This window comes from Mustela nigripes, chromosome 7, assembly GCF_022355385.1.
Source record: "Mustela nigripes isolate SB6536 chromosome 7, MUSNIG.SB6536, whole genome shotgun sequence".
In the NCBI taxonomy this organism is placed as follows: Eukaryota; Metazoa; Chordata; class Mammalia; order Carnivora; family Mustelidae; genus Mustela; species Mustela nigripes.
In genome coordinates, this window is record NC_081563.1 from 96,375,621 (window position 1) to 96,399,761 (window position 24,141).

At 46.3% G+C, this 24,141-nt stretch overlaps 1 protein-coding gene across 12 annotated transcripts in view; it reads right to left on the reverse strand.

The window, feature by feature from the left end:
• The window catches only part of RIN2 (Ras and Rab interactor 2), a 221,917-nt gene that overhangs the window by 24,773 nt on the left and 173,003 nt on the right, over nt 1-24,141 (reverse strand). For all 12 annotated transcript variants that reach the window (XM_059406455.1, XM_059406456.1, XM_059406454.1 and 9 more), the window contains 5 exons: nt 18,106-18,298; nt 14,528-14,639; nt 10,633-10,705; nt 5,268-5,359; nt 719-1,867 (listed from right to left, as the gene is read on the reverse strand). In XM_059406455.1, coding sequence (XP_059262438.1) covers nt 719-1,867; nt 5,268-5,359; nt 10,633-10,705; nt 14,528-14,639; nt 18,106-18,298 — 1,619 coding nt within the window. The remainder of the gene's footprint in view (nt 1-718; nt 1,868-5,267; nt 5,360-10,632; nt 10,706-14,527; nt 14,640-18,105; nt 18,299-24,141) is intronic.

Consider the following 24,141-nt stretch of genomic DNA (forward strand, 5'->3'; position numbering starts at 1 on the left):
TTTTTTTTTCTTACTCCAAAACCGTGTTGCTTAAGGAATTCTGCAGCATCAAAAGCCAGCAGGGTGGTTCCCCTTTTGGTAAAAGGGTGACAGGGTGGTGGTCCCAGGGGGCTTCTGGAATTGGGGCTGTCCTGGTTACTGAGCTGTCACTTGTCACACAGGTGTGGTCACTATGGAAACTCTTCCAGTGGCACAGCCGTGACGGCTGCACCCTTGCGAACACACGCCATCCCTCGGGAAACAGTGAAAACAGTCCTTTCCAAAGAAAGCAGAGGGAAACACCCTTCCAGAAGACAGCACAAATCCCTTTCTACTCAGGCGCTGCCTGCAGAGACACACTTTCATGTTGTGTGACACACACATGTTGTGTGACACACAACATGCCCCGGCCATGCCCGACACACAGCCCGAAATCAGGTGGGTCACTGAACCCTCAGAGGGCACACTCTACCCCCTGAACAGAACCATTCAGGGGTTCCCATCCGCAGCTTCGAAAACAGTCGCAAGCCCAAGACTCAGCTCTACGGTGAGGCTGCTTTAAGAGGTTAGGGTGCCATTCCAGTAGGCAGAGGGCATGGAGCCTGTTGTTGTTTTGAACCCCAGAGAAAACTTCAGCCGAGAGCCCTGCTACGGGGATGCACTGTTCTACGAGGTTACCGGACAATTTCTGTTTAAAAAGAAAAAAAAAAAAAAAAAAAAAGGCCAAGTGGGGACTTACCGATTTGGTCTTCAGGGATCAGCGACTCAATGGGGGGGTCCAGCTCTGAGCTCTGAGCCAAATAGTTCTTCACCTGGGTCATGAACTGCCGGATGGTCTGCAGCATGTCGGTGCTGGACACGTGGCACTCCTTATTCTCCTGCAGAAAACTCACGTAGTCCTGCACCAGGCAGCCAAAATAGGTGCACTTGTCCCGGGACAGCTCCGCGATCCTCCGGACCATGCGCTTCTCGGGCGTCATGAAGGAGCTGAACACCCCGCTCATCTTGCGCAGCTGGGACTTGACGAGCTTGGGCAGCACGAAGGAGCTGTTCCTCTTCTTTTTGGACTTGATGGGGGGGGCCATGGTCTCCTGGTCACTCTCTTCTTCGCAGTCCTCCAGGCTGCTGTTGGTGTCTGCCTCATAGCCGAATAGGGGCATGCTGCGGTCGAACTCCAGCGAGTCGGAGGAGGAAGTGGAAATGCTCATGTCGCTCAGCCTCTGTCTGCCTCCATGCCACGGGGGCCGTGATTCAGGGCCGGCGGCCCTTGTGCAATCCCCCGGGGCCTCGGCAGGCGGGGCCCCACCTGGCCTGCCAGCTGTGCGGGGCTGCGGCTGCTCCGGCTCCTCCGGCTCTCGTTCCCGGCCGGGACGAGGCCGGCCACCGGTCAAGGTCTTTGCGCTGCCTTCCGCCTCTAGAAAAGAAGCCTGCTTCTTCAGCCGGGGCGGAGGGATGGGGGTTGGTTTCGTTCCAAGCAGAGCTACGTTCCCATGTTTGTTATGGTTGACTGTTTCTGGCATGCTCGCCTGGGCTTCGGTCCTGGACAGCTGAGGGCTTGTGTGGAGACTATTAATAGCGGGTGGCGGGGGCCTGGGTGGGGGGGACCGAGGCCTCTCGGTGCCATTCGCGTTGGGAGTCCTGGTGCAGGGCCGTTTCAGGCCTCCACTGAGGTCCTGGCTGTGCACTTTCAAGAAAAGAGGATTAATAAAACACAGGGCTCCGTTGGTCTGGCTGCACTCCAGCTCCGAAGGCGTCCTGGTTTTTATAGAATGCACTCCATTTATAAGGCAGAGCTGACGAGAGGCAGGACAAACACCGTCTGAGGAGAGAGGCCTATGGGGAGGTGGAGGGTTTGGGGGTTTGTTGTCAGCTGGAGAGCTCCAAAAATCTGAAAGTCATTATCAGTGAACACAAGAATGTAAATACAGTACTCTTGGGCCATTCCTTCACAAATTAAAAAAAAAACACACTTGCATGACAACACACGTCTTTGAAGGGGGAGGCGCCACACTTGGGTGTTTTGTTTTTCTTTTTTTCTTTAACAGCATTCCCTTACTGGAAAGGGTAGAAGTGGTGCCAGGCCCAGCTGTGGGCTCCTAGGAAGGCTCCAGGGGCTTTTTACCTTCAAAGCCCTTGAGAAACGGCTTGGCTAACATACAAAGCCAGCCCAGCCTTTGCACAGGTGAGGAAAGGACTGGAATTGTTACAGGATAAGGCTGGAGAAGGCCCCGGAGCTCCCCGACTTGCTTTACAAAAATTGAGCTTACTCGAAGAGCAAGCCACCCTTTCCAAGCTGCTTCTTCTGGAGGTGCCCTCCGGAGGACCTGGCAGTTCCCCTTTAATGGGCCAGACCAGCAGCTGGGCCTGGGGGATGTTACACAATCTGCTTGGGGTTTTATGTGTTCAGCATTAAAACCCCAAAAGGAGGAAAAATACGCACATGGAACCCATCAGCAGAAAAAAAGGACAGCAGACCTATGCAAACGCTAAGTGCAAGTTCAACCCTTTATCTTTATCTTAGTGGTTAGCTGCCCACACTCCCTAAATCCGAGCCCTCCTTACCACTATGGCTACACGCACTCAACACTCTTTGGAGCAGCGCACACTGCTTACTGTAGCTAAACGGCCCTATGTCACTTACATATGGGGCTCGGGTTTCCACGCAAATCGTGGGAGACAGGGATGGTGATGATTGTCGTCTGTTGTGATTTCCATTCGGATTAGGTTATTCTCTCTCTACAGCTTTGCCTTGTTGTGGTTGCCTAAAATGTTTCTTTCCGGGCGCCTGGGTGGCTCAGTGGGTTAAGCCGCTGCCTTCAGCTCAGGTCATGATCTCAGGGTCCTGGGATCGAGTCCCGCATCGGGCTCTCTGCTCAGCAGGGAGCCTGCTTCCTCCTCTCTCTCTCTCTCTCTCTCTCTCTCTCTGCCTGCCTCTCTGCCTACTTGTAATCTCTGTCTGTCAAATAAAATAAATAAAATCTTTAAAAAAAAAAAAAAATGTTTCTTTCCTATGGGACCAAAATGGCTGACCATGGGGGACAGCGGGGAGGCTCTCACTGGGAGCCCTTTGTCCTGTCCTCTCTGCCTCGTAAACACACCTGAGAGTGTCACCTGCTTCCTCTTGCCCTTCCTCTCCTTCTCTCTGGCTCTGTGCTGTCCAACGCAAGAGCCACTGCCACAGAGGCATTCAATTTTAAATTTCGCTTCACGTCAATCAATTAAATTTAAAAACAGGCATGCAGTTCGATTACTGGCAAATGTTGAAGTAGTTTCAGAACTAAGATATGTTACGTGAATGTAGTTTTTCAACTGTAAATTTAATGAAATATGAATACAGTTCACGTGTTTCTGATGAAAATTTAATGCCCATAGAGAGATGTGCTGTAAGGATAAAACACATGCTGGATTCCAACACTTAGTATGAAAAAAAAAAAAAAAAGAATGTAAAATATCTCATTAATGCCTTTGAAGTATTGCTTTTATTGCATCAATAATTTTAAAAACATTGCTTCCATGTCGAAATATTTCAGATCTAGTATAAAAAAATAAAATAAATCATAAAAATGAATTTCACCTGTGCCTTTTAAATTTTCTTTAATGGGAAAATTTAAAATTACACACTGGCGTTATATGCGTTTCTCTTGCCCAGTGTAGGTCTGCGTGGAATGACTCTCACCACCTTTGGGTCTTAGTGCTGCCACCACTCCTAGACTTTATAAGGCTTAGTACATATAGCTCCCACGAATGTGTTTCCTCCCATATGGATTATGGACATGGGTGGTGGGGTAGGGGAAGGGACGGGCGTTATTAACTTTGACCCCTTGGTGTGGGGCCTATCATGTAGCAGAACTCTGGAAACGTTTGTTTGAAGGAGAAATAATGAAGAACAGAGTTGTAGAAAGTGCTATCTCTTCACAAAATGAATAATGTGTACACTGAAAATTACAAACTGGGTATGTATTAATTAGGCCTCATTTGCTTCTGGTCAGTGGCCACTAGGACAAGGTATTTTTGTGTTTATCTCCTCATAACACATACACTGACCTTCAGTCCTTCAGCCCCGGCATGCAGCAGGCACTGCCCACTGACCACAGAACCAGGAGTTCTGTGGCTGGAGGTCGGCTGTGAAAACAGACCTGGTGCTGGTCTTCCAGAGGCCAGCAATCTAGTTGGTTATATTCACTTAAATTCGGGAAATGTCTTAAACTCTCTCCAAAGGTGTCTGAAACTCAAATGCAAGAGATGGTATAGCTTTTCAGCAGGGACATTTATCCTACCCTGGTATTTTTTACCAGGAATCAGTTTCCCAATCCCACTACCTAACTACCCATCAGACAGGTCTGAGACAGATGGAGCAATTCTTTTGAAACAATTGTAGCTTGAGAAAGAGTCTGAATCTGTCTCTAGGCTTCTTATAGGTGCTAGGAGCCCTGGTACTTGCATTTCAGCATCTCAAATTTCCATTCCAATACTATGGCCTGGTTGTTAATCTTTTAGAAGACCGAAGCCCTAAAAATCTAAAGAGAATCTCCCCTTCCAATCTGGGGGAAAAGCTTCCCCTCCCCCCAAAGTTAAACCCACACAAATTCCTCAGGGCAATGGGACAAGGAAGTGAAATTGGGTGAACTGTATGTCCCGATCCATTGTCAACTGATGTCCCAAAGCATGGTGTTGCATTTAGGGGCGTTGGCAAAAGGGCGGGAGAGGGAAGCCAGTGCCCAGCTGGTCAGAGCGAGGATGCATGGCAGGATAGGGGACACGGCCCAGGACACCAGGACTGACACTGAACAACCACAGAGGAAGTGAGACAGATGTTACTTGAGATGCCTACATGGTCAAATTCCCCAAAGCACAGAAGTGCCGTCAATGCCCATGTGTTCTTCTAGAACAAAACGCGTGCACGTGAGATATGCTGTGCTGTTTCCCTTTCTGCCAAGCAATGCCTTTCCCCAGTAAGACACCGCAGAAAGGAAAGATAGGACCCATTACAGAAGTTCGTGTTCCATCAGGACGTAGACTTTTAGGGTAGCTTCCATTCATTGACGGGAGACACTGGGAGATGTCGGGATTTCCCAAGACAACAGAGGGCTTGCCTCTGAGAGTCAGTTCAGTGTCTGACTTAGAAAAAAGACTCTCAGTACATGTGATTCTGGGATCTCATGGCCCTGTGAGCAAGTTTTGCCATGGAGATGGGGATTATTTTTTGATGGAACAGTAAATCACCAGCCAACATTGGCTCTGCTCCACAGATCATTTCAGGAGAGAACTGGGCAGGGGCACCCACTTACTTAGTCCCAGCTGGGCTAGTTCTTCAAGCCGAGCCTCTGTCATGGCTGTTGAAATGGCATAAGGCAACTTCAAGGTAAACGGCAGAACGTCCCTGATTTTTCAAAAAAGAGAATATTTGTAATTATGTGTCTTGTTTCTGTCTCTTGTTTGCATTTCATCCTAGAGATGTTTTAGCTTTGATTGCAATGTCCTAAGGAAACACTATATCATACCTAACCAGACCTTGTCTTTACTGGGGATGGAACTGCAAGATTACTATTCTTGCCTCTAGTGACACTGGGGACAGACTGAGAGAGAGGCTGACTGGTTTGGTATCTGTAATGAGGACAAAATTTCCTCCATGAAGTAGCTGACGTGTATCTGGTATTAATATCAGAATCCCTATGTCGGTGGATCTGACATATATATACATAAAACATTATGTACTAATTTGCCACATGTTCTGAATATTGGCCCCAACTCATTGAGCAGGACTGTGTAATCCTAAGCCGAGGTTTATCATCTCATGTCCTTACACACAGCATATTCTCCACCACTATCTGTCAGTTTTACTCTGACATCTTCCAGCTAGAGCCCACGCATTGGGGGTTGTATGCTGGATACAAAACTTCCTCCTGTTTTAAGGTAACGCTTCTCTATCTGTAATGTACACATGAATCCCTGGGAGTCTTGTTTTACTGCACGCTCTGATTCAGGAGGTCTGGGTGAGGCTGGAGATCCAGCATTTCTGGCATGCTGACCGCCGATGCTGCTGCCGCCACCCCTGCACCACGCTCTGAGTAGGAGGCAAAGAGAAAGGACTTCATGCAACAGCCCTGGCCCCAAGCAGCATGGCACCATGTGTGCACCAGCAAACACAAGCACCCAACATCATAGACCAACAGGCCCAACAGGAAGAAGCTGAACTGAGCTGGCACAAGGGTCCTCCCACGGCCAGCAATAGTGCCACCACGAGTAAATGCATGGACCACGAACTCTTTCTTTCTCTGAAAGGACAAAAGCAAACCTAACAAACATCTGCTCATTTTCATATACAAGGGAGTAGCATTGGTGGCTCCCCACTCCCCAGGGCTCACACAATGCCATGGCTGACAATGACAGGGAGAAAGCCTGTTTTGAATAAATGAATGAATGAATATGCAATAACAATGGTGACTTATCCAAAAAGAAATTATTTGTTTCAGTGGTAGTATTAGTCTTAAAAAAAAAAGAACTTGGGGGCACCTGGGTGGCTCAGTTGGTTCAGCATTGGACTCTTGGCTCAGGTCATGATCTCAGGGTCTTGGGATCAATCCCTGTGACAGGCTCTATACCCAGTGGGGAGTCTGCTTGTGGGCTCTCTCTCCCTCTCCCTCTGCCCCTCCCTCTGCTCATGCTCTCTCTCAAATAAACAAATAAATAAATCTTTTTTAAAAAAGGAATTTACTCATTCATTCAACAAATGTTTATGGTTGTCTATGATGTGTCAGACACTGTTGTAGGTGCTGATAACAGACAAAAGACCCTGCCTGCCTACACAGAATATCACTCCAGTGAACACCAAAAGACAATGAACAAATATGTAGTTTATAGAACAGGAGAAAGGGATGTGTGCCACAGATTTTAATATATGTGCAAAAGGGGAATAACAAAGAGTATTCAAGAGTGACAGTTGGCCAGAGAGGGCCCCAAGAGTAGGTAGCATTTGAGTGAAGATTTAAACAGATCAGGATGCAACCCATGAAAGAAAGAACTTCTTAGGCATAGGAAGCAGCAGGTGCAAAGGCCCTGTGGTGGGAGAGGGTCCGGTTTATAGGAAGAACAGCAGGGAGGCCATCATGGCTGAGGTGCAGTAAGTGAGGGACAAAATGTAGAGCTTCCACCAGTATTTTGTCTACACAAGAGGCCGTGAAAACCTCTACTGAAGAGAATAACTATCCCAAACAACTTGTTTACAGTAAGTTTAGGCAACATTCTAAACTGAATCAGATTAAATGTGGATGACTAGAGAATTCTGGAACCCCTGAAGCTGTTGACAATGAATAACAAATTAGTAAGGTCAATGAAAAGAGCAAAACACGAACACAATGTCATTTACTGCATTGTCTCCAATAGAGCACTCACATAAATATTAGGGGGTGGCAGTCAGGAGGCGGCTCTTTCCTGAGCTGTCAAGCCTGGGTCACCCCCTGTTTCCAGGGACCCTTTTGTCTCCCTCCAAATGGTGTGAGCACCTGCTTCTTCTTGTCCACTTGCATCCTTTCTGGATGAAGCAGGCAGAGCCTTGGGGGGGGGGACGGCAGCGTCTGTAATAGTTGCTGCCCGACCGGGGAGAGGCAATGACTCAGATTATAATCTTAAAGGAAGATTAATGGGAAGCAGAACTTCGTAACACCAGAGTATCATATAAATATATGTTTCTACGGCTGCAAAAACTTAATTAAAATCTTCCTTCTTTAGACAATTTAGAAAGCCACATATGACAAAACCAACCTCTGTTTATTTTAAGCTTTTATCTTGCCCAGCGCAGTACCTGAAGCCTAAACATCACATGGCTGGTTTTTCTTAAGGGCACGTATGACAGGAAACCACACCTGTATTTCACTAATGGGTGTTTTTCAGCTTTGATCTACTGAAACATTAGATGTTGCCCATGAGTCCTTTTCCACAGCACCAGCTAAGGGCACAAGATAGCATCTACACACCTACACACACACACACACACACACACAGAGTCGCTTCCCTCTCTCTTTATCCTGTTAAGAAAAGGAGCCCTGATTCTAAAACCTACATAACAGACAAAATAAAGCCAGCTTAGGTATAAATGTTTCACTCAAGAGTTTTAGGACACACAGAATTTACTTTTGAACCTTTGCTCTGTATGTCATGTTTCTAAAGTGGAGGAGACTAATTCTTGAGTACTTACTATTGCACCAAGCACTGTAACTCACGTTGTACCCACCCAGGCCCCTAGGAAGAAGCTCTGATGTCCCGCATTCTGTGGGTCAGGAGCACAGGATAGCATAGACGCAGAGGTCTCTGTACCCACTCACAGAGCTGATGTGGAATTAAGTGGGGCCAGGAACCCAATTACACTGGACCCCAAGGTCCATGGAGGGGTGCTTTTACAGTGGCAAGATATGAGCTCTGGCATCATAGCAGGACTGGGTTTAAATCCAATTTCTGTCACATATTAATTGAACAATTGTGGTAAGTGTCCCACTCTCTGAGCCATGGTGTCTTCACGATCCTAATTTTGGGGTTGCCATGAGGATTAGAAATGATATAAATATGGTGCCTAGCACCTTTATAGAAAGCCCCTAAAAATACCATTAACCTTAATCAATGATAATTAAGAACTATTATTTCCTCTAGCTCTTTGCGACTCGAAGTGTAATTGCAGAACCACCAGCATTGGCCTCGTGACCCGGGAGACTGTTGGAAACGCAGACTCGCCAACGCTGCTGTGGACCCCCTGAATGGGAATCTGCATTCTAACAAGATTCCAGGTGACTCTCGTGTGCATAAATCTTTGTGGGGCAGTGCTCTCCATGACACCAAGGTTGCTGAACTGAGAGTGAGCTCCCAGGCATTCGTGGCCAAGGTTTACATCTCATTCTTCAGCTACCTTCCTGATGTGACCAGTCACATGCTGACTGATTCATAAATTCTCTAGCTTAGTGCACCTGTGCCTATGCATTCTGGGGGGGTTGGGGGACACCAGCACTGACAACCCAACCACTTTCTCTATGTGAATACATTTACGTATCAGTAACCAACTAGAGCATTTCAAAAATATTGTGGTCAGACTGGGTCAAATCAGGTACTGTTGCCTAAGAACACTGATTCAGGTAAACAGGTAACGTAAATAAAGCATTGGAGGAGAAACAAAAACATGAAGAACTTTTGCATTTGGAGGGATAAAAAATAGGAAAATGAATCTCAGAGCTCTCTGATCACAAAATGTCCATGTGGGGATTTTTCCATCAGCACCTTATATTGGGACCATGCTTTGTAGTGTAGGGAAGGCTTTCATGTGCTTTATCTCCTTCAACCATCAAACAGCCCTGGACATCAGGTTAACCAGCCTCTTACGAATACTGAGGGGGAGAGATGGTATCCTTCGTATGCTGCTGCCAAATACTATGTTATAGGTGTAACGATTTTTCACAACAGGACAGTCAACAAGCCAACTCTGCAGAGTAAGCCAACTTCGCCTCCAATCAACACGCTAGTGTCGAAATTCACTTTCGAGAGCTGGTTGGCCTCAAACCAGAGCAGGTGTGGATTCCTGGAACCAGTGGGGACTCCTGCACTGGCTTCTTCTTCTTTCTGGGCAGTAGATATTTACCCTTACACAGGCCAAGGGCTCTTGCCCACTGGGTCCAACTCTAGATGAAGCCCCTTAGCTTTCTCTCCTGGGTGATCAGCCCTGCAGGTCCCCACTGTAAGTTCCTCCCCACCCTCAGGCCATTGACGGTGTGGCTTTACCTGCGTGGTGACATCTAGGGGTCAACTGCTCAGTGCCTTCCCCTGGGAGGGTCTAGACCAACAGGTAAAACAAACATCTAACTCCGTTTTTGAGAATAGACTCGACCCTTAAATTAATATCAAGGAAAGGAACCCCAAACAATCTTCTCCACTTCAGACTGGGATGGCTGTGAGACATGATCTTTGGAAAGACCCCAGGAACGTACGTCTGTCTGTGCTCTATCGGCTGCAACAGGCATACAGAGAAGCCAAGGGGGCCTGCGTGGAGGTCATGTCAGTCTCTGCAGATGAAGACTATGGATTCTGAGTCATCCAAAGAACACTCCACTTGAAAAACTATGATGGCTAGAAAGGAAAGAAACAGGGAGCACCTTCAACGACTCACAGATTCCCCACACTAACACGGGGATTTGTCGCCGAACTACTTGTGGTCTAACACAGTTGCATGAGGGCATGAGCACTGAGTGGGCCTGGAGAACAGTGATGCAAGATTATGAGCTGGTTTATGGGCCCGTATTTCCAGCATCCCTTGGAGAGTTTGCAGAAACATTATCAGGGACCTTTAAATGTTAGGGGTCTTCACCGTGGGTCCCTTTCTGTGTATGCCTGTGTGCACATATGTGTACATGTGTGTCTGTTTTCCTGCCCGACAGGTCTAGGGGAAAGAAGTCAAGGGCATAGCTTGAAGATGGGGCATATTAATTTGGATGGGCATAGCATAGTATTTTGATACTACCTGGCAGAGGGGACTTGGTGACTGTTTTAATTCATAATCAATCCCTCCAGGGACATCTCCCAGACCCCTCTGCCCAGCTTTCATCCAGAAACCCCGAGGTCATTTACACGGCATGCACTAAGCAGGTGCCTGAGATCGTAAGAGGTGTAGAGTCTTACCTGCTGATGCAGTAGAAAGCAATGAGCCGGAACAAATCCGCAAAACTGATTCCTGAGCCTTCCAGGGAAAAGGCTGCAAAAGGGAAGATTTCGGAAACCAGCTGAGTATCCCGGGGAATTGTTTTGGGAAAGGAAAGGCCCTCTGCTGTTGTCTGCTGCATGTGTAGGACCCTCTCAAACCAACTACTGTGCAGCTTATCAGAACCAGCTGTGGTGAGGATGTGTGTCACCCAGAAACAGACCAGTAGAATCCATGGCCTAGAAGTCCGGGCCCTGACTCATGCTCTAGTGCTTGGTAAACAGACCAGCACAGGCACAAATTGCACAACTATCTTTTTTTTTTTTTTTTAGTTTAAACACATGAGGTACTTGGGTGGCTCAGTCCATTGAGTGTCTGCCTTTAGCTCAGATCATGATTCCAGGGTTCTGAGGTTGAGTCCCACATTGGGCTCCCTGCTCAGCAGGGAGTCTGTTTCTCTCTCTCCCTCTGCCTGCTGCTCCCCCTGCTTGTGTTCTCTCTCTGTGTCAAATAAATAAATAAAATCTTAAAAAAAAAAATTCAAACACGAAGTTGAGGAGGGGCCAAGGGGCTGGTCAGGCCAGCCTGCAAGACCATGAGCATACAACAGTAATGGGGAAACACCGAAGCCCCCGCTGCCCTTGACCCTCTTTGGGTAGATGGGTAAACCTACTGGGTCACATTCCTCTTTTCCAAAATAGGCCACCTCTGGTTAAGACACAAGGCCAAGGGAGTACAAAGCTTGGAGGAAAACACAAGGTTCTAGTAAATTAGCTCTGGGGTAAATTCAGCAGGGAAGATTCTAAAACCCATTTACTTTGAGTGCCCCTACCCACCACCACAAAGTGCACAAGCTTCCCAGCGACCATGAGCTGGCCAGACAGTGAGCCATCCTGCACATGTTCCCAACGGCTGGACAGTGAGGGTTTGACTTTAGATACTTACATATTTGCCAACCACTCCTCACGCCGTGTCTGCCAAAATGCCACTCAGGCAGTCATCCTTCCAAAAACATTCCAAATAGCCTCAGCCTTGTGAAGATTTCCTCGGTTTCTCAATCAGTTTTTCTCCCTCTTATAACACTCTGAATCCTCACTTATATTGTTTGTTATCTGCATATGTTGTTTTGGTTTGCTTATCAGTATCTCTGTAGCACCCCAAACACACCTATGCCTCTACATATACACCATGACAGACAGAAACAGAAACATGCACGTGCACCACAATTAACTAAATAAGTAGGGGGAAGCCGACGTGGGGGTAGGCTAACCTCTCCGAGCCTTGGTTTTCTCATCTGTACAATGGACAAGAATAGCAGTTTCCCTCTCTCTCAGAAAGGTAGAAGTGGAAACTGAAATTTTAAAACATGGAGTAATTGTATGTAAGTGATGAATCACTAAATTCTATTCCAGAAACCAATATTACACTGTGTGTTAACCAAGTCAAATTTAATTAAAAAAAAAAAAAAAAAGTAAACAAACACCACCAAGATCTGGGCATTAGGTATGCTGGTTGCTACTTTCTCTTAGGTGTCATTCTCTCAGCTGACAGACCAAAGAAATACATGAGTATACTAACCTATGTAAATACATTTGACTACCAATATTCCCTGCATGTAGCCGTCTGTATGGATATCAAGAGAAAAATGAGTTCTTACTGATGTCTCCAACACTAATCCTTACCACATGGATCATTCTAGTCTATAACCTCCCCCTCTAAGAGTGAAAAACATGGCTCCCACCATCCACCATCATTTACTTCACTGTTCAAGTCCAGTATCCATGTATAGTGGTGTCCGAATTGTTAATCTGTTTCCCTGTGGGAGGCCACTTTTATAACTACAGTATCATACTCATGTGGCATTCCTTTTGCCATAATACCATTTAGTCGGGTAAAATCTGTTTATTACCTAAAAAAATAAAATAATAATACAATTACATTAACTTAGAGGGGTAATTCATGTGAAAGCAGTCCATACAAATACGAGCTGGTCTTTACTATTAAACCATATTGTCCAGATGTTATGACAAGGTATCTGTGTTTCTAGCAAGTCCTTCCTTTCCCAATCCACCTCCATTCACACAGAAGCTAGGCCCTGGCCAGGAAGGGCCAGCATGGTGGGACCAAGACCTGTGGTAACTAGTAACAAGGGAATGCTTTGCTCAGACCAACTTTTTCAACCACGGTAAGTCCTCTGGATGGGAAGAGGGAACTGATACAAATCTTGACACAATACGGAGGGAAAATCTTCAGCCAGGAGGAAGCTAAGATGAACACCAAGAAAGCTTTAAAGTGCTAACACTAACTGTACTTACTGTAGGGGGGCGAGGAGGGGGTTTCTAGGCTAACTTACCAGGCTTCACTCTGGATATGAGAAGGGATGTAAAGACCAGTTAGATCTGTCACTTCTTGGCTAGCCAAATTCTGAAAGCTACTGTAGCATTGACTTTCCTCACTTAAATTTTTATCCATTGTCTTTAGAATGGAGGGTTTGCAATCTATCTTGTGATTACCTCCTCATGCAAATTCACAGGTATGAACCACACACCAGGGTCACTGACTGTTCGTGGAGGTTTTCCTGGGCATCAGTAACCTTGTAAAGCCTGGAGGAAACACATCACAAGGCCCAGGTTGACAGCTGAACCTGAGGCTGACCTCAAAGAGGCTGGCAGGTTTCACTTCTGCTGGAAATGTCTCCTCTAGACTCTGTGAAGGCCATTTGGTTCAGAGAGACCATGAACTCCAGGCTGAGTATAATCCCTTCCCTGCTCTTCAACTGACCTCAGTACCTTCACTTCCCTCAAAAGTGGGGACTGAGGCTTGCTTAGGTGGAAACTGGGGAGCAAGCAAACATCGTGGCCTCAGTCTTGCTATAGAGAGAGTCACTGGGCTTCCAAACTCACCACTCCTGGCCTTCCCGTCTCAGCTTGTTAACCCATGCTTTCTTTCTTTCTTTGTTTTTATTATGTCACATTAGTCACCATACAGTACACCATTAGTTTTTGATGGAGTGTTCCATGATTCATTGTTTGTGTGTAACACCCAGTGCTCCATGCGATACGTGCCCTCCTTAATACCCATCACTGAGTCAACCCATCCCCTCACCCCTCTCCTCTCTAAAACCCTCAGTTTGTTTCTCGGAGCCCATGGTCTCTCATGGTTCATCTCCCGCTCAGATGAAACCTTCCCCTTTGGGGCACAGAGTCACAGCAGATCCTTTCCCGGAAGCTGCCAATACATCAGCAGTATGTGTTCCCTTTTGTATTTAAAACATGGCCCTCCACATTTTCAGGGATTGCTGAATAGCAGAAAGAAAACCAAAGCCACCTTTCTCCCTTCAAAACTTCTGACGGCTAATTTCTTTTCAGAGGGCTGGATTCTGCCTCTGATGAGGGGCATTTCATAGACAACTGAACAGTGATTGTCTGGAGGGAACACGTCCGCTCAAGGGTAATTCACAAAGATGTACAGACACATGCCTTCGCATGCCATCCCATAAAAAGGCCCAATCGCTACAGCTTGTCCTGTGGGTTAGTCATCAGTAAACCTAGGAACCAAATCCATGCTCTACTTAACTGGGGAGGGGAAAGAAAGCCAACCTGCCATGTGCCAAGCAGTGGGCTGCACACAGGCTGTTTACTTAAACCATTAACAGCTCCCTGATGCTGCCATCACCCCATTATCCTGACAAGAAAACCAAGGCTCCTTGGGTCCGTTACCTGCCCAGTCAATGAGTGAAGAAGGAACTGTGCCAGGACTCAGTCTCATGTCTGTCTGTCTGTCTGTCTTGAAGGGCAAGCTCTGTCCACTTCCACTTGCTTGGGTGATCAGAGGCCCTCCCATCAACCAGGACTTCGCCATCCAGCGACCACTTACTGTACGTGCTTTCCTTTATCGTAAATTCCTTGAGAGGGGCTCCAAATTCACAGGGTAGGCGAAGGGAGAGAACCTTCTTCTGCATTTTGGTGGATTTACGAACCAGGAATATCTAGTGGAGGGAAAAAAAATTCAAGCTGAGGAACTATCTAGAAGGTGAGAAGCTGAGCATGTGATTTCCTGCACACGCAATGTCCATGACTAGAATGTCCTTCATAACTAAACCTTAAGGCTCAACTGGGGACACTACTGCCAGCGAAAGGGACTCTCAACCAGCATGCCCCAGCTGCCTTCCTTTGATAACTGGCTTCTCAAGAATCCTACTTTCCCTTTGACAGAATCTTCTCCAGGAGACCAATGCTCCCTCCGTCTGCAGAAGCAATTTCAGTTTGGTGATTGTTTTATAGCTCTTGTTATATGTTCTCTAGACCACGTCTTCCATGGGCACCATGGTTGATGAACCCAGATTCTAAACAGGAGTAACATGGCTAAACACTAGGAGGTAAATTGGGAGTTCACTGGCTAATTTGGCTCACGAGTATATTTATGAGAGAAAATTAAATTCGTGGGGCATCTGAGTGGTTCAGTTGAGCATATGACTCTTAATTTCAGCCCTGATCATGATCCCGGGGTTGTGGGATGGAGCCCCACATCGGGCTCCATGCTTAGTGGAGTCTGCTTCTCCTGCTCTCCTTCTGCTCCCCCACCCTCTCTCAAATAAATAGATGAATCTTAAAAAAAAAAAAAAAAAGGAGAGAGAAAGAAAATTAAACTTATTTCTAAGAGTGAAAAAGCAGGTTTTTAAAATTAAAATCAGAGTTTCTAGCTTGTCTTGGAAAACAGCATGATATGGCAAGATCAGGTATGGTGAAACAATTGCTGGAGCTAAAAATGGCTGCCCCATTAGGGAGGTAGGGAGGTAATGCTTTGAGGTTCCCCCAAGCCAACACCAGAGCTGCAGGTCCATTTTGTCACCCCAATTTGTGACAATGTCTCTCCCAGTTCTAATACTATCTTTAGGCATGTGCTTTAAACCAACCCAACTCCCGCTGTCCAACTTGAGCCGCCATTCTGGCCTCCGACACTGCAGAGGCAACTATGCCCTATAATGCTAGGCACTGCACAACTCCAGGGGGAACCAATTCCCTAGGCTATAAATCAAACGGTGTCTCCTAGAGTGTGCAGTGGAACAGCCTGGCTGAATTCTGGTTCCCTTCTCGATGGAGCACATGGCCCTTCTCCAAGGATCCTATCCTGTCTTGTTTCTCTAACCACTACTCTCTCCGCTGTATTCGGACACTATGCTCTCTGCTCCCTTATTCTTATCATTTCACCTCATCTTCACTCCCCTCTGTATGTCCAGTCAGTATCTCCCAAGAAAATTCTTCTGGGTGGAGGTGGGAGGGCGGCTCTGGGGATTGGGTGTCTGCTGAGAGGGAATTAGGAAGACCTTTGGGTTCTCTCTTCTCTCCCAGCAGTCACAGCGAGGCAGCCATGGGAGAGAATACATCTACTAGCCAGTTCTGGGAGTCATTGCTTTTGGGACACCCTAAAACTGGAAAACTCCAGTTTCTATCCCTATGGGTAGAAAAGCCCAAAGCCCTGCTGGGAGCCAGCGGTTGGTTGGTGGAGTAGACATTTCATTCCTTTGTGCAGGTGGGTGTCTCCCTGAAACCTGGGGGTCAGGGAGAATAAAGTCTCATTTCCTAAATGTCTGCAGCTTTAGAACAGAGAGTCAGGCCTGTAGACCAAATCTATCCTGCGGCCTGTTTTTATAAATAAAGCTTTATTGAAACAAAGCCACACTCCTTCACTTACATGCTGTCTGTGGTTGCAGCTGCACTATGAGGCAGAGCTGAGAGGTTCTGACAGATTCTTTGGCCCACAAAGCCAAAAATATTTACACTTTGGCCTTTTACAGAGAGTCTGCCGATTCCTGTCCTAGGATGGAGAGGATTAAGGACCCATGAGACCATGGCAGGACTTTGAAATCTTCCTTCCTCTCACACCTGCTTTTCCTTCTCTTCAGCATTCTTGCTTCTGGTGCACTCTGGCCTATTCTGACCCATGCTGCTCCCTTCCTCCGCCTGCCCTCCACCTGCCCTCAGCTTGCCCTACCTCGCCAGGCAGGTCCTGTCCAGGGATCAAGTAGGTAGACAGACAGAACATTCTGCCTGACTTGTTCCCCACAGGTCTCAGCAGGAATGGACGCGCCCCATGCTGGGAGGGAAGCCAGGAAGAGAAGGGAACTGTTGCTTAGCAACAGGGTGACCTCCCTCTTCAGAACATTTGTGCAGAAATGCAGGAGCAGACAACTTGACCTCCAAAAAGAGGGAGCCCCACAGACATGGGTCCTGATCATAGAGACCCAGACTAGAGCCAACGACCTGGCATGTTGGCAAGGAATTTTCCACAAAGATGATTAAATAGTGCACCTAATCACCCTGAGCATGTTCCAACATTAGTCTCAGTCCCGTCTGTTTCTGTCTGATGAGAAACAAAGACTCACTTATAAGTCAAAAAATGAAAACAGCGAGGCTCTGGCTGATAGGAAACTCAAGAAAGTTCATTTTTATGCCCAACTGCCACAACGTTCTCAGCCGGCTATGATGGAGGGTCCCTCCCCCCTTTTTTCCCTTGCTTCTCCATTTTTTCTTAGTTTCTATCTCTTGTCATGAGTTGTTCCGAGTCTTACTTTGTCTGTGATTTATTGTATTTATCCTTTCTTTGGAAGTAGATATGGTGCATAAGCATTGTCCAATACAACTTCCTGTGTTGGAAACATTTTATACTCCACACCATCATCCTATGTGGTAGCCTCCAGCTGTCTATGGCTAGTGAGCCCTTCAAATGTGGCTAGTGCAACTGAGGAGCTGCTTTTCTAATTTAATTTAATTAATGCAAATTTAAATAGCCACACAGGGCAAGTGTCTACCATACTGAACAGCATAGGACACCAACCACAGAATGACATTTTTTGAGGAACCTCTATAGAGTCGTGGAGTGGTCTTGATTAAGAGACTGGTGTTGGGTAGACAGTAGCTGAAGAAACATAACTGGGCCATGAGCCCTGTGGGAAGTCACTGAGGAAACCCAAGAGAAACAGGATTACATCAGCAACCAGAGCAGACAAGTCTATGGACACAGAACTTTGGAACTTTTGAAGTCTGAAGTTGGACAGCTAGGCCCTGGCAGGGATTCCAGGCTCAGAATGAAAACAATAGGGGCAGCTGAGGACCCCGAAACCAGGTTCATCCTCAGTGTTGAGGTCCAAGAAGTTACCCCAGGGCCTCCAGCCAGGGGCCCTCCTCATTACCCAGATGCTCTGTCACCCTACCCAGTCCTGGATCTCCCTCTGTAACGAGTCGATGAACACAGAAAGACAAATTGTGAAGGGTTCTTTTCCTCAGGCCTGCCTCCATATATCCCACAATCCCCTTGCACTGTGACCCAGGTGCACACTGGAAGGCTTGCTCCCTACAGCCTAGGAAGAACTTTCTGGAACTCCAGGTCTTTCTCTTGAAGAAAGCAGCAGCCCTGCCTGTCTCAACCTGCTTCTCTGAGATTCTGAGTCTTACCCCTGGAGGCTGGGACTGGAGGATTTGTGCTGCTTCCTCCTCACTCAGACTCAGCTGCAGCCATATTGGGTGGGTGTGGAGAAGGCGGTCCAAAATGCTGAGCCTGTTGGAGAGGCTATCATAGCCAGAGTCCCGCGGACAGGTCTTCACATCCTTTTCTTCGGAATAGCCATCATCCTTGTGTCTTACCATGCTAGGAGAAAGAGAATTGGCAGGGGTCAAATGGCCGCAGCCCCATTTCTCTGACAAGCAGACCGTCCTACAGTCTCTAGGCTAGACCTGTCCTAGCACATACTCCCTCTTTCATCCCACCTCGCTTCCCCTCTAGCCTGAAAGTTTTCTGTGGGGAAGGCGTCCTATCAGCTCTCTCTCCATATCTATACCATTAAACAGAATATTTGACAGACCCAACAGACCTTCTATTTCTAACCCAGTTTTCAAAAGGTTCTAAACATCCCGAATGCTGTCGAGTCTGTCTTCTGGCATAAGCCATTTCACAATTTGAGCACAGAGCCCTAAATGCTATGTTCCATAGGGTAGCATGAGGTTCTAGGGCTCCAAAGCATATATCATAGGCACCACCGTGGCATGCTCAAAAAGTGAAAACAAAACATTCACACTCGTTCATGCACACTCATACCCACATGAACTGGATTTCATTTCTTTTCACACATCGAGGCACTTTTGTTACTACCATTATTTGTAATAAAACCTCACAGTTGAATAATGCTGTGCTATTTATAAAATCATACTAACATGAGTTCATTATTGCCATAAAGTGGAAATAGCCCAAACTTCCATCACCTAATGAATGGACAAATAAAATGTGGTCTAACAATACAATGGAATTTTATTCAGTCATAATATTCATTCAATCTGTTTATGAATGGAGTACTGATCCACACTCCAAAATGGCATGAACTGTGACGACTTCATGCTAAGTGGAAGCAGCTAGACACAAATATTGTGTGATTCCACTTATACAAAATATCTAGACTAGACACCAAGAGAGAAACAGAAAGATTAGTGGTTGCTGGGATTGGGGGCAGGGGCCGGATGGGTACTGGTTGCTAATCAGGATGGAATTCCTTTTTGAGGTAAAGAGAATGTTCTGAATGGAGACATGCTGATGGCTGTACAACTCTGTGAATGTGCTGAAAAGCAATGAATTATACAGTTTAAGTAAGGTATGCTGTGTGAATGACACCTCAATTAAAAAACGTCTTATTGATTTCCATAGTTGCCTTTGGTGCCAAAACTAACCTTGTGACTGCGTATGCAATTCCCTTTTTATGAATGAGAAAACTGGGGCCCAGGATGGTATCGGGCTGCCCAGAATTATAAACACTCATGAAATGGCAGAGCTAGAAATTCAAGAGGTCTGGTGTTCCTCCAACTCTGCAGGTAACAAGTAAGATCATGAACACAGGCGAGCTTGTATCTATGTGCTGTCTGTTGTGTGCCAGACCCTTTGCAAACATTCTCTCATTTCCTTGAAAACAGTCCCCAAAGGCAGGTATCAGGAATCCAGTGTTTAAAAAAAAAAAAGCAGGGTGGGTACGGTGGACAGGGAAGCCCAGACTGCTTAAGTAACTTGCTCAAGGCAAAGATATGCCTCTGATAAGAGTGAGCAGGAAGGCATTCAAATCCAAGAGTGCTTGGTTCTGGTGTCTCTATCCCTCTCCCATGCCCTGGGTCTCAGTGAGCTGGTCATCAATCCCTGTCTTGGAGTGGCCAGTGAAAAACATCAGATCTGATTACTCACATTTGAAGGGGCAAGTTCAGCTTGGGGTTCTAATAGTTTTCAAACATCTAAACCCCAAGAAACCCAAATGTGTGGCCTGAATGAAATTTTCAACATTGCGAATGATGATAAAGTCAAATTGTAGGCAAGAGTGAGAAAAATGTAAAAAAAAAAAAAAAAAAAAAAAAAAAGTGTGCTCTTCACCTGTGTACCACTCTACTCCTAAGAGGTGGGACTGAATACAGAAGAAGCCAACTTAAGGCAATCGACTGTTTTTGGGGAAGCAAGCTCAGTATCAACTCCCACAAGGATAAGTGCACCAGCTGGCCAGAGACCCCCATCTCGACGTCTTCCCTGCACATTCTTGACTTTGTACAGATCTGAAGAATCTCATGCTTCCATTCAAGATTTACATTTGTTTCCCCTTAAAGTTTACCTTTTGCTACCACTTTCCAGATGGGAGTGTCTGAGCCAAAAAGAGCAGTTTCTCCTTCTGCAAATGCTCCCCCATCCCCTTCCCGCCCCAGGCCTCCAGGTATTCTGAAGTGAATCTTTGCAGCTCTAAGAACGCACTCTTCAAAACGAAGCTGCTGTTAAAATTCCTTTCTCATGAGGCCAACGAGGCAACTTGAGAGCAGTGATTCTCAACGCTGGCTGCCCATAAAAACTGCCTGGAGCTTAAACATGTTTTGATGGCCAGACTGCACCCCAGATCAAATAAATCAGACACTTTTTGGGGCGGGATGCAGGCATCAGAATTTTACAAATTTCCCCAGGCAATTCCAACTTGTAGCCAAGTTTACAACCACGGCATTGGATTGGCACTTGAGCCAGAGAAATCTCCTGGGGTTTGTTAAGCTGCAGATTCCTGGTTTCAGCCCCAGAGGGTCTGATTCTGCAGTCCTGGGGTGGGGCCCTGCATTTCTAACAAGCTCCAGGAGACGCTGATGCAGCAGTCTGGGGAGCATTTGCTTAAGACCGACGAGCAAAATGTGCTCTTGAACTCAGAACCAATGAGGTGGGGTGGTTTTTTGCAGGGGGGTGGTGCACGCTGGTAACATGACCCCGAAAGAATTCTCCAGACCTAAGTAAACCCTCCATTCCTGCCATCTCGGCCTGGTGCTATTTTACCAAGAGCAATTTTTACTGTCTCTAACACACCAATCCTAACGTTCACATGTGTGGTGATTAATATGTGGACACTTCTTCCTTTCTGAGACGGACACATCCTTGAACAACCTCAGCTGTTCAAGAGGTAAAGAGTCTTTGTCAGCCTCAGCCTCAGCCTGAAATGCCCGGGCCCAGACGGGATCCATGAATGAGATCCATGGGGCTTCATCAAGGAGCAACCATAAATTAGATCTTGTCTTTGCAAATGACTAAGCTAATGCATTTCTTTCACCATCAGATGTTTGAGTTTGGTAGTATATTATTATAAGATAGGTTGAAAGAAAGAATGAAAAAAGACAGATTGGCTTGTCTTAGAGACAACCTTCAGGAAAGAACTAATGAGGGAAATGAATCTGTATTGGACGCTGTTGGTGCCCTGCCCAGTTCCCCTTTACTAGACTGGGGACCTGTGCCCCCGCTGCCGTGGGTGCTGGCTGCCCCCTTGTCCTGCGCATACCCAGAAAATTCTGTGCTCCCTTGGGAGCAGATGCACTAATGACATACTGAGACAGGGCATAGAGGAACGACCTTCTTGCCTGAAGGTGAGACAACCCCTGGGTGCTAGTCATGTGGCAGAATTCCCTGTAGGATCAGGCTGAGGTTACCCTCCAGCTGCCCCCGGATCTCTGCCTGGTTTCCTACTCATCCCAGATGGCCCTGCTCACCCCTTCCCAGGCTGCTCCTGAGACCCTATCTCAGTAAATTACAGCACAGGGCTCTGCATCAAGGAAATTCAACCTAAAACAGAAGCTGATGAGAATCATAGAAACCAGTGATTCTTTAAACAGATGTCTGCCGCATATATGGGGGGAGGGGCAAAGAAGACTGGTTTATAAAAGATAAGTCGTTGTGATGTAATTCAGGAGGTTCTAATGATGACATGGTCACGGGAGGCCGGCCACTATGTGAGCCCCACCTCCCCTTTTGAGCTTCGCCTTTCTAATCTGCATGGGGTACAGGGGTACAGAACCCCTCCAGCATGGTGTGGAACTGATATGAGCAAGAATGCTGAGTAGGTACTAATCATCAGCAGGGGAAAGGTTGTGAGGGAACAGAACATTCACATCTTCAAATCTCTGCCCACAGATTACTTATCAGGAAGAGGAAAGGTACCCTGACAACACAGGAAATCTGTGAGATGCCATCTTGTTATTTTTTAAAGATTTTATTTATTAACTTGAGAGAGAGCAAACTAGAGACAGAGGAGAAAGAGAGAGAGAAGCAGACTCCCCGCCAAGCAGGGAGCCTGATACGGGGCTCCATCCCAGGACCCTGGGATCATGAGCTGAGCTGAAGGCAGAGGCTTAACCCACTGAGCCTCCCAGTTGCCCCTGTGAGACACCATCTGAACCAGGTCAATCGCATCAACCCCTCCAATAATCAGGCGCCTGATATCGTGTCCCCCTAATATTTGCTCTGAGAAGGTCATAGTAACATCTAGGTCATCTTCCTGCCCCCAAACATGTTTAACCTGAACCTCCACAAGAAAAAACAACCAGACAAATCCAAATTCAGGGACTTTCTGCAAAACCACTGGCCTGAACTCATCAAAATATCAATGTCATGAAAAATTTTTTAAACGGCTGTGGGATTATTATAGATAAAAGGAGAATAAAGAGATGTAAGAGAGGTAACTCCACTGAGTGCACGGAATTGATCACACGTGGCATCAGAATAAAAAACAGCTATAAAGGACAACTGGGGATATTCAATAAGGGCATATAACAGATAATATTGCATTAATGTTTAATTTCCTGAGTGTAGTACTGTTATTTATGTAGGAAAATGCTTTTGTCATTAAGAGATGCAAACTGAAGAATTTAGGGCCAAAGTGTGAAAATGTTGGAGAGTAAATGTCAAATGGTCAGCCTCCCATTCCTCTCCAAAAAAAGGTGGGGGAGGCTTTTGTGGACATTGCTGCTATGAACATTGGGGTGCACGTGCCCCTTCTTTTCACTACATCTGTATCTTTCTGTATCTTTGGGGTAAATACCCAGTAGTGCAATTGCTGGGTCATAGGATAGCTCCTATTCTTAACATCCTGAGGAACCTCCACACTGTTTTTCAGAGTGGAGAGACGTGGGGGTAACAGGTTGATGGGCACTGAGGAGGGCACATGTGCTGGCATGAACACTGGGCATTATGCGTAACTAAGGGATCACTGAACGCTACATCAAAAACTAATGATGTACTATATGTTGGCTAACTGAACATAATAAAAAAATAAAAACAAACAAAAATAAGAAAAGGGGGAGGAATACAGAGGTAAAGAAAATGTGGCAAAATTTCAACAACTGGTGAATTTAGGTGAACAGTACTATTCTTAACTTTCCTATAATGTTTGAAATTTCTCAAAATAATACGTTGGGGAAAATATCCACCATCTCCCTGGGTTTATGAGTACAACATTCATTTATTTATTCAACTACTCTTACTATTTCTAAGCATCTAGGCCTGCTTTCATGGAGAGATAAAGCTCAGGTATAGATTTGGTGAGATCTACACCACATGTGAAAATACTGGGCAAACCACAGAGGGGCCCCCATCAAGGTTCCTCTAGGAACAGAGAACAAACTCTGGGCAACTCAGATACTGTATCTGGCCCCACGCCAATGGACCAGGGCCTCACAGCTCCAAAGCAGCTCAGTGGCTATCACACCCACTCTCGGGAACACGGCTCCCCAGCAACAGCTTACTCTGGTCACACCCAATTTAAGGCGCTGTTGAGTGTGGAACGTGAGCAGGCTTTCCACTTGGCTCTATTCCCTTCACACCCAGGGCCTCATGTTAGTAGCCTAGACAGGAGCAAGAAATTGCAGAAGGCATGTTCTAATATAGGACGGGTAGAAAGACACTAGGTCTACTTTTATTCAACAGAATAAAAGTTACAGAATCAAGTTCACCTCAGAGAAGAATAATTTGCAGCAGACTTTGGAACGATGCTCTTTCTTGTCCTAAGCCACAACTCCAGAGGACGACATGACCTATCATCAATGCAGTGTCCCGTGACCAGGGTCCCAAACATCACATAGGAGGACTAGACTTTGACTTTATAAACTACTCTTTTTTCAAACAAATGACAGCAATATATAAAGTACCTAAAACTTAGATGTAGGTTGTCT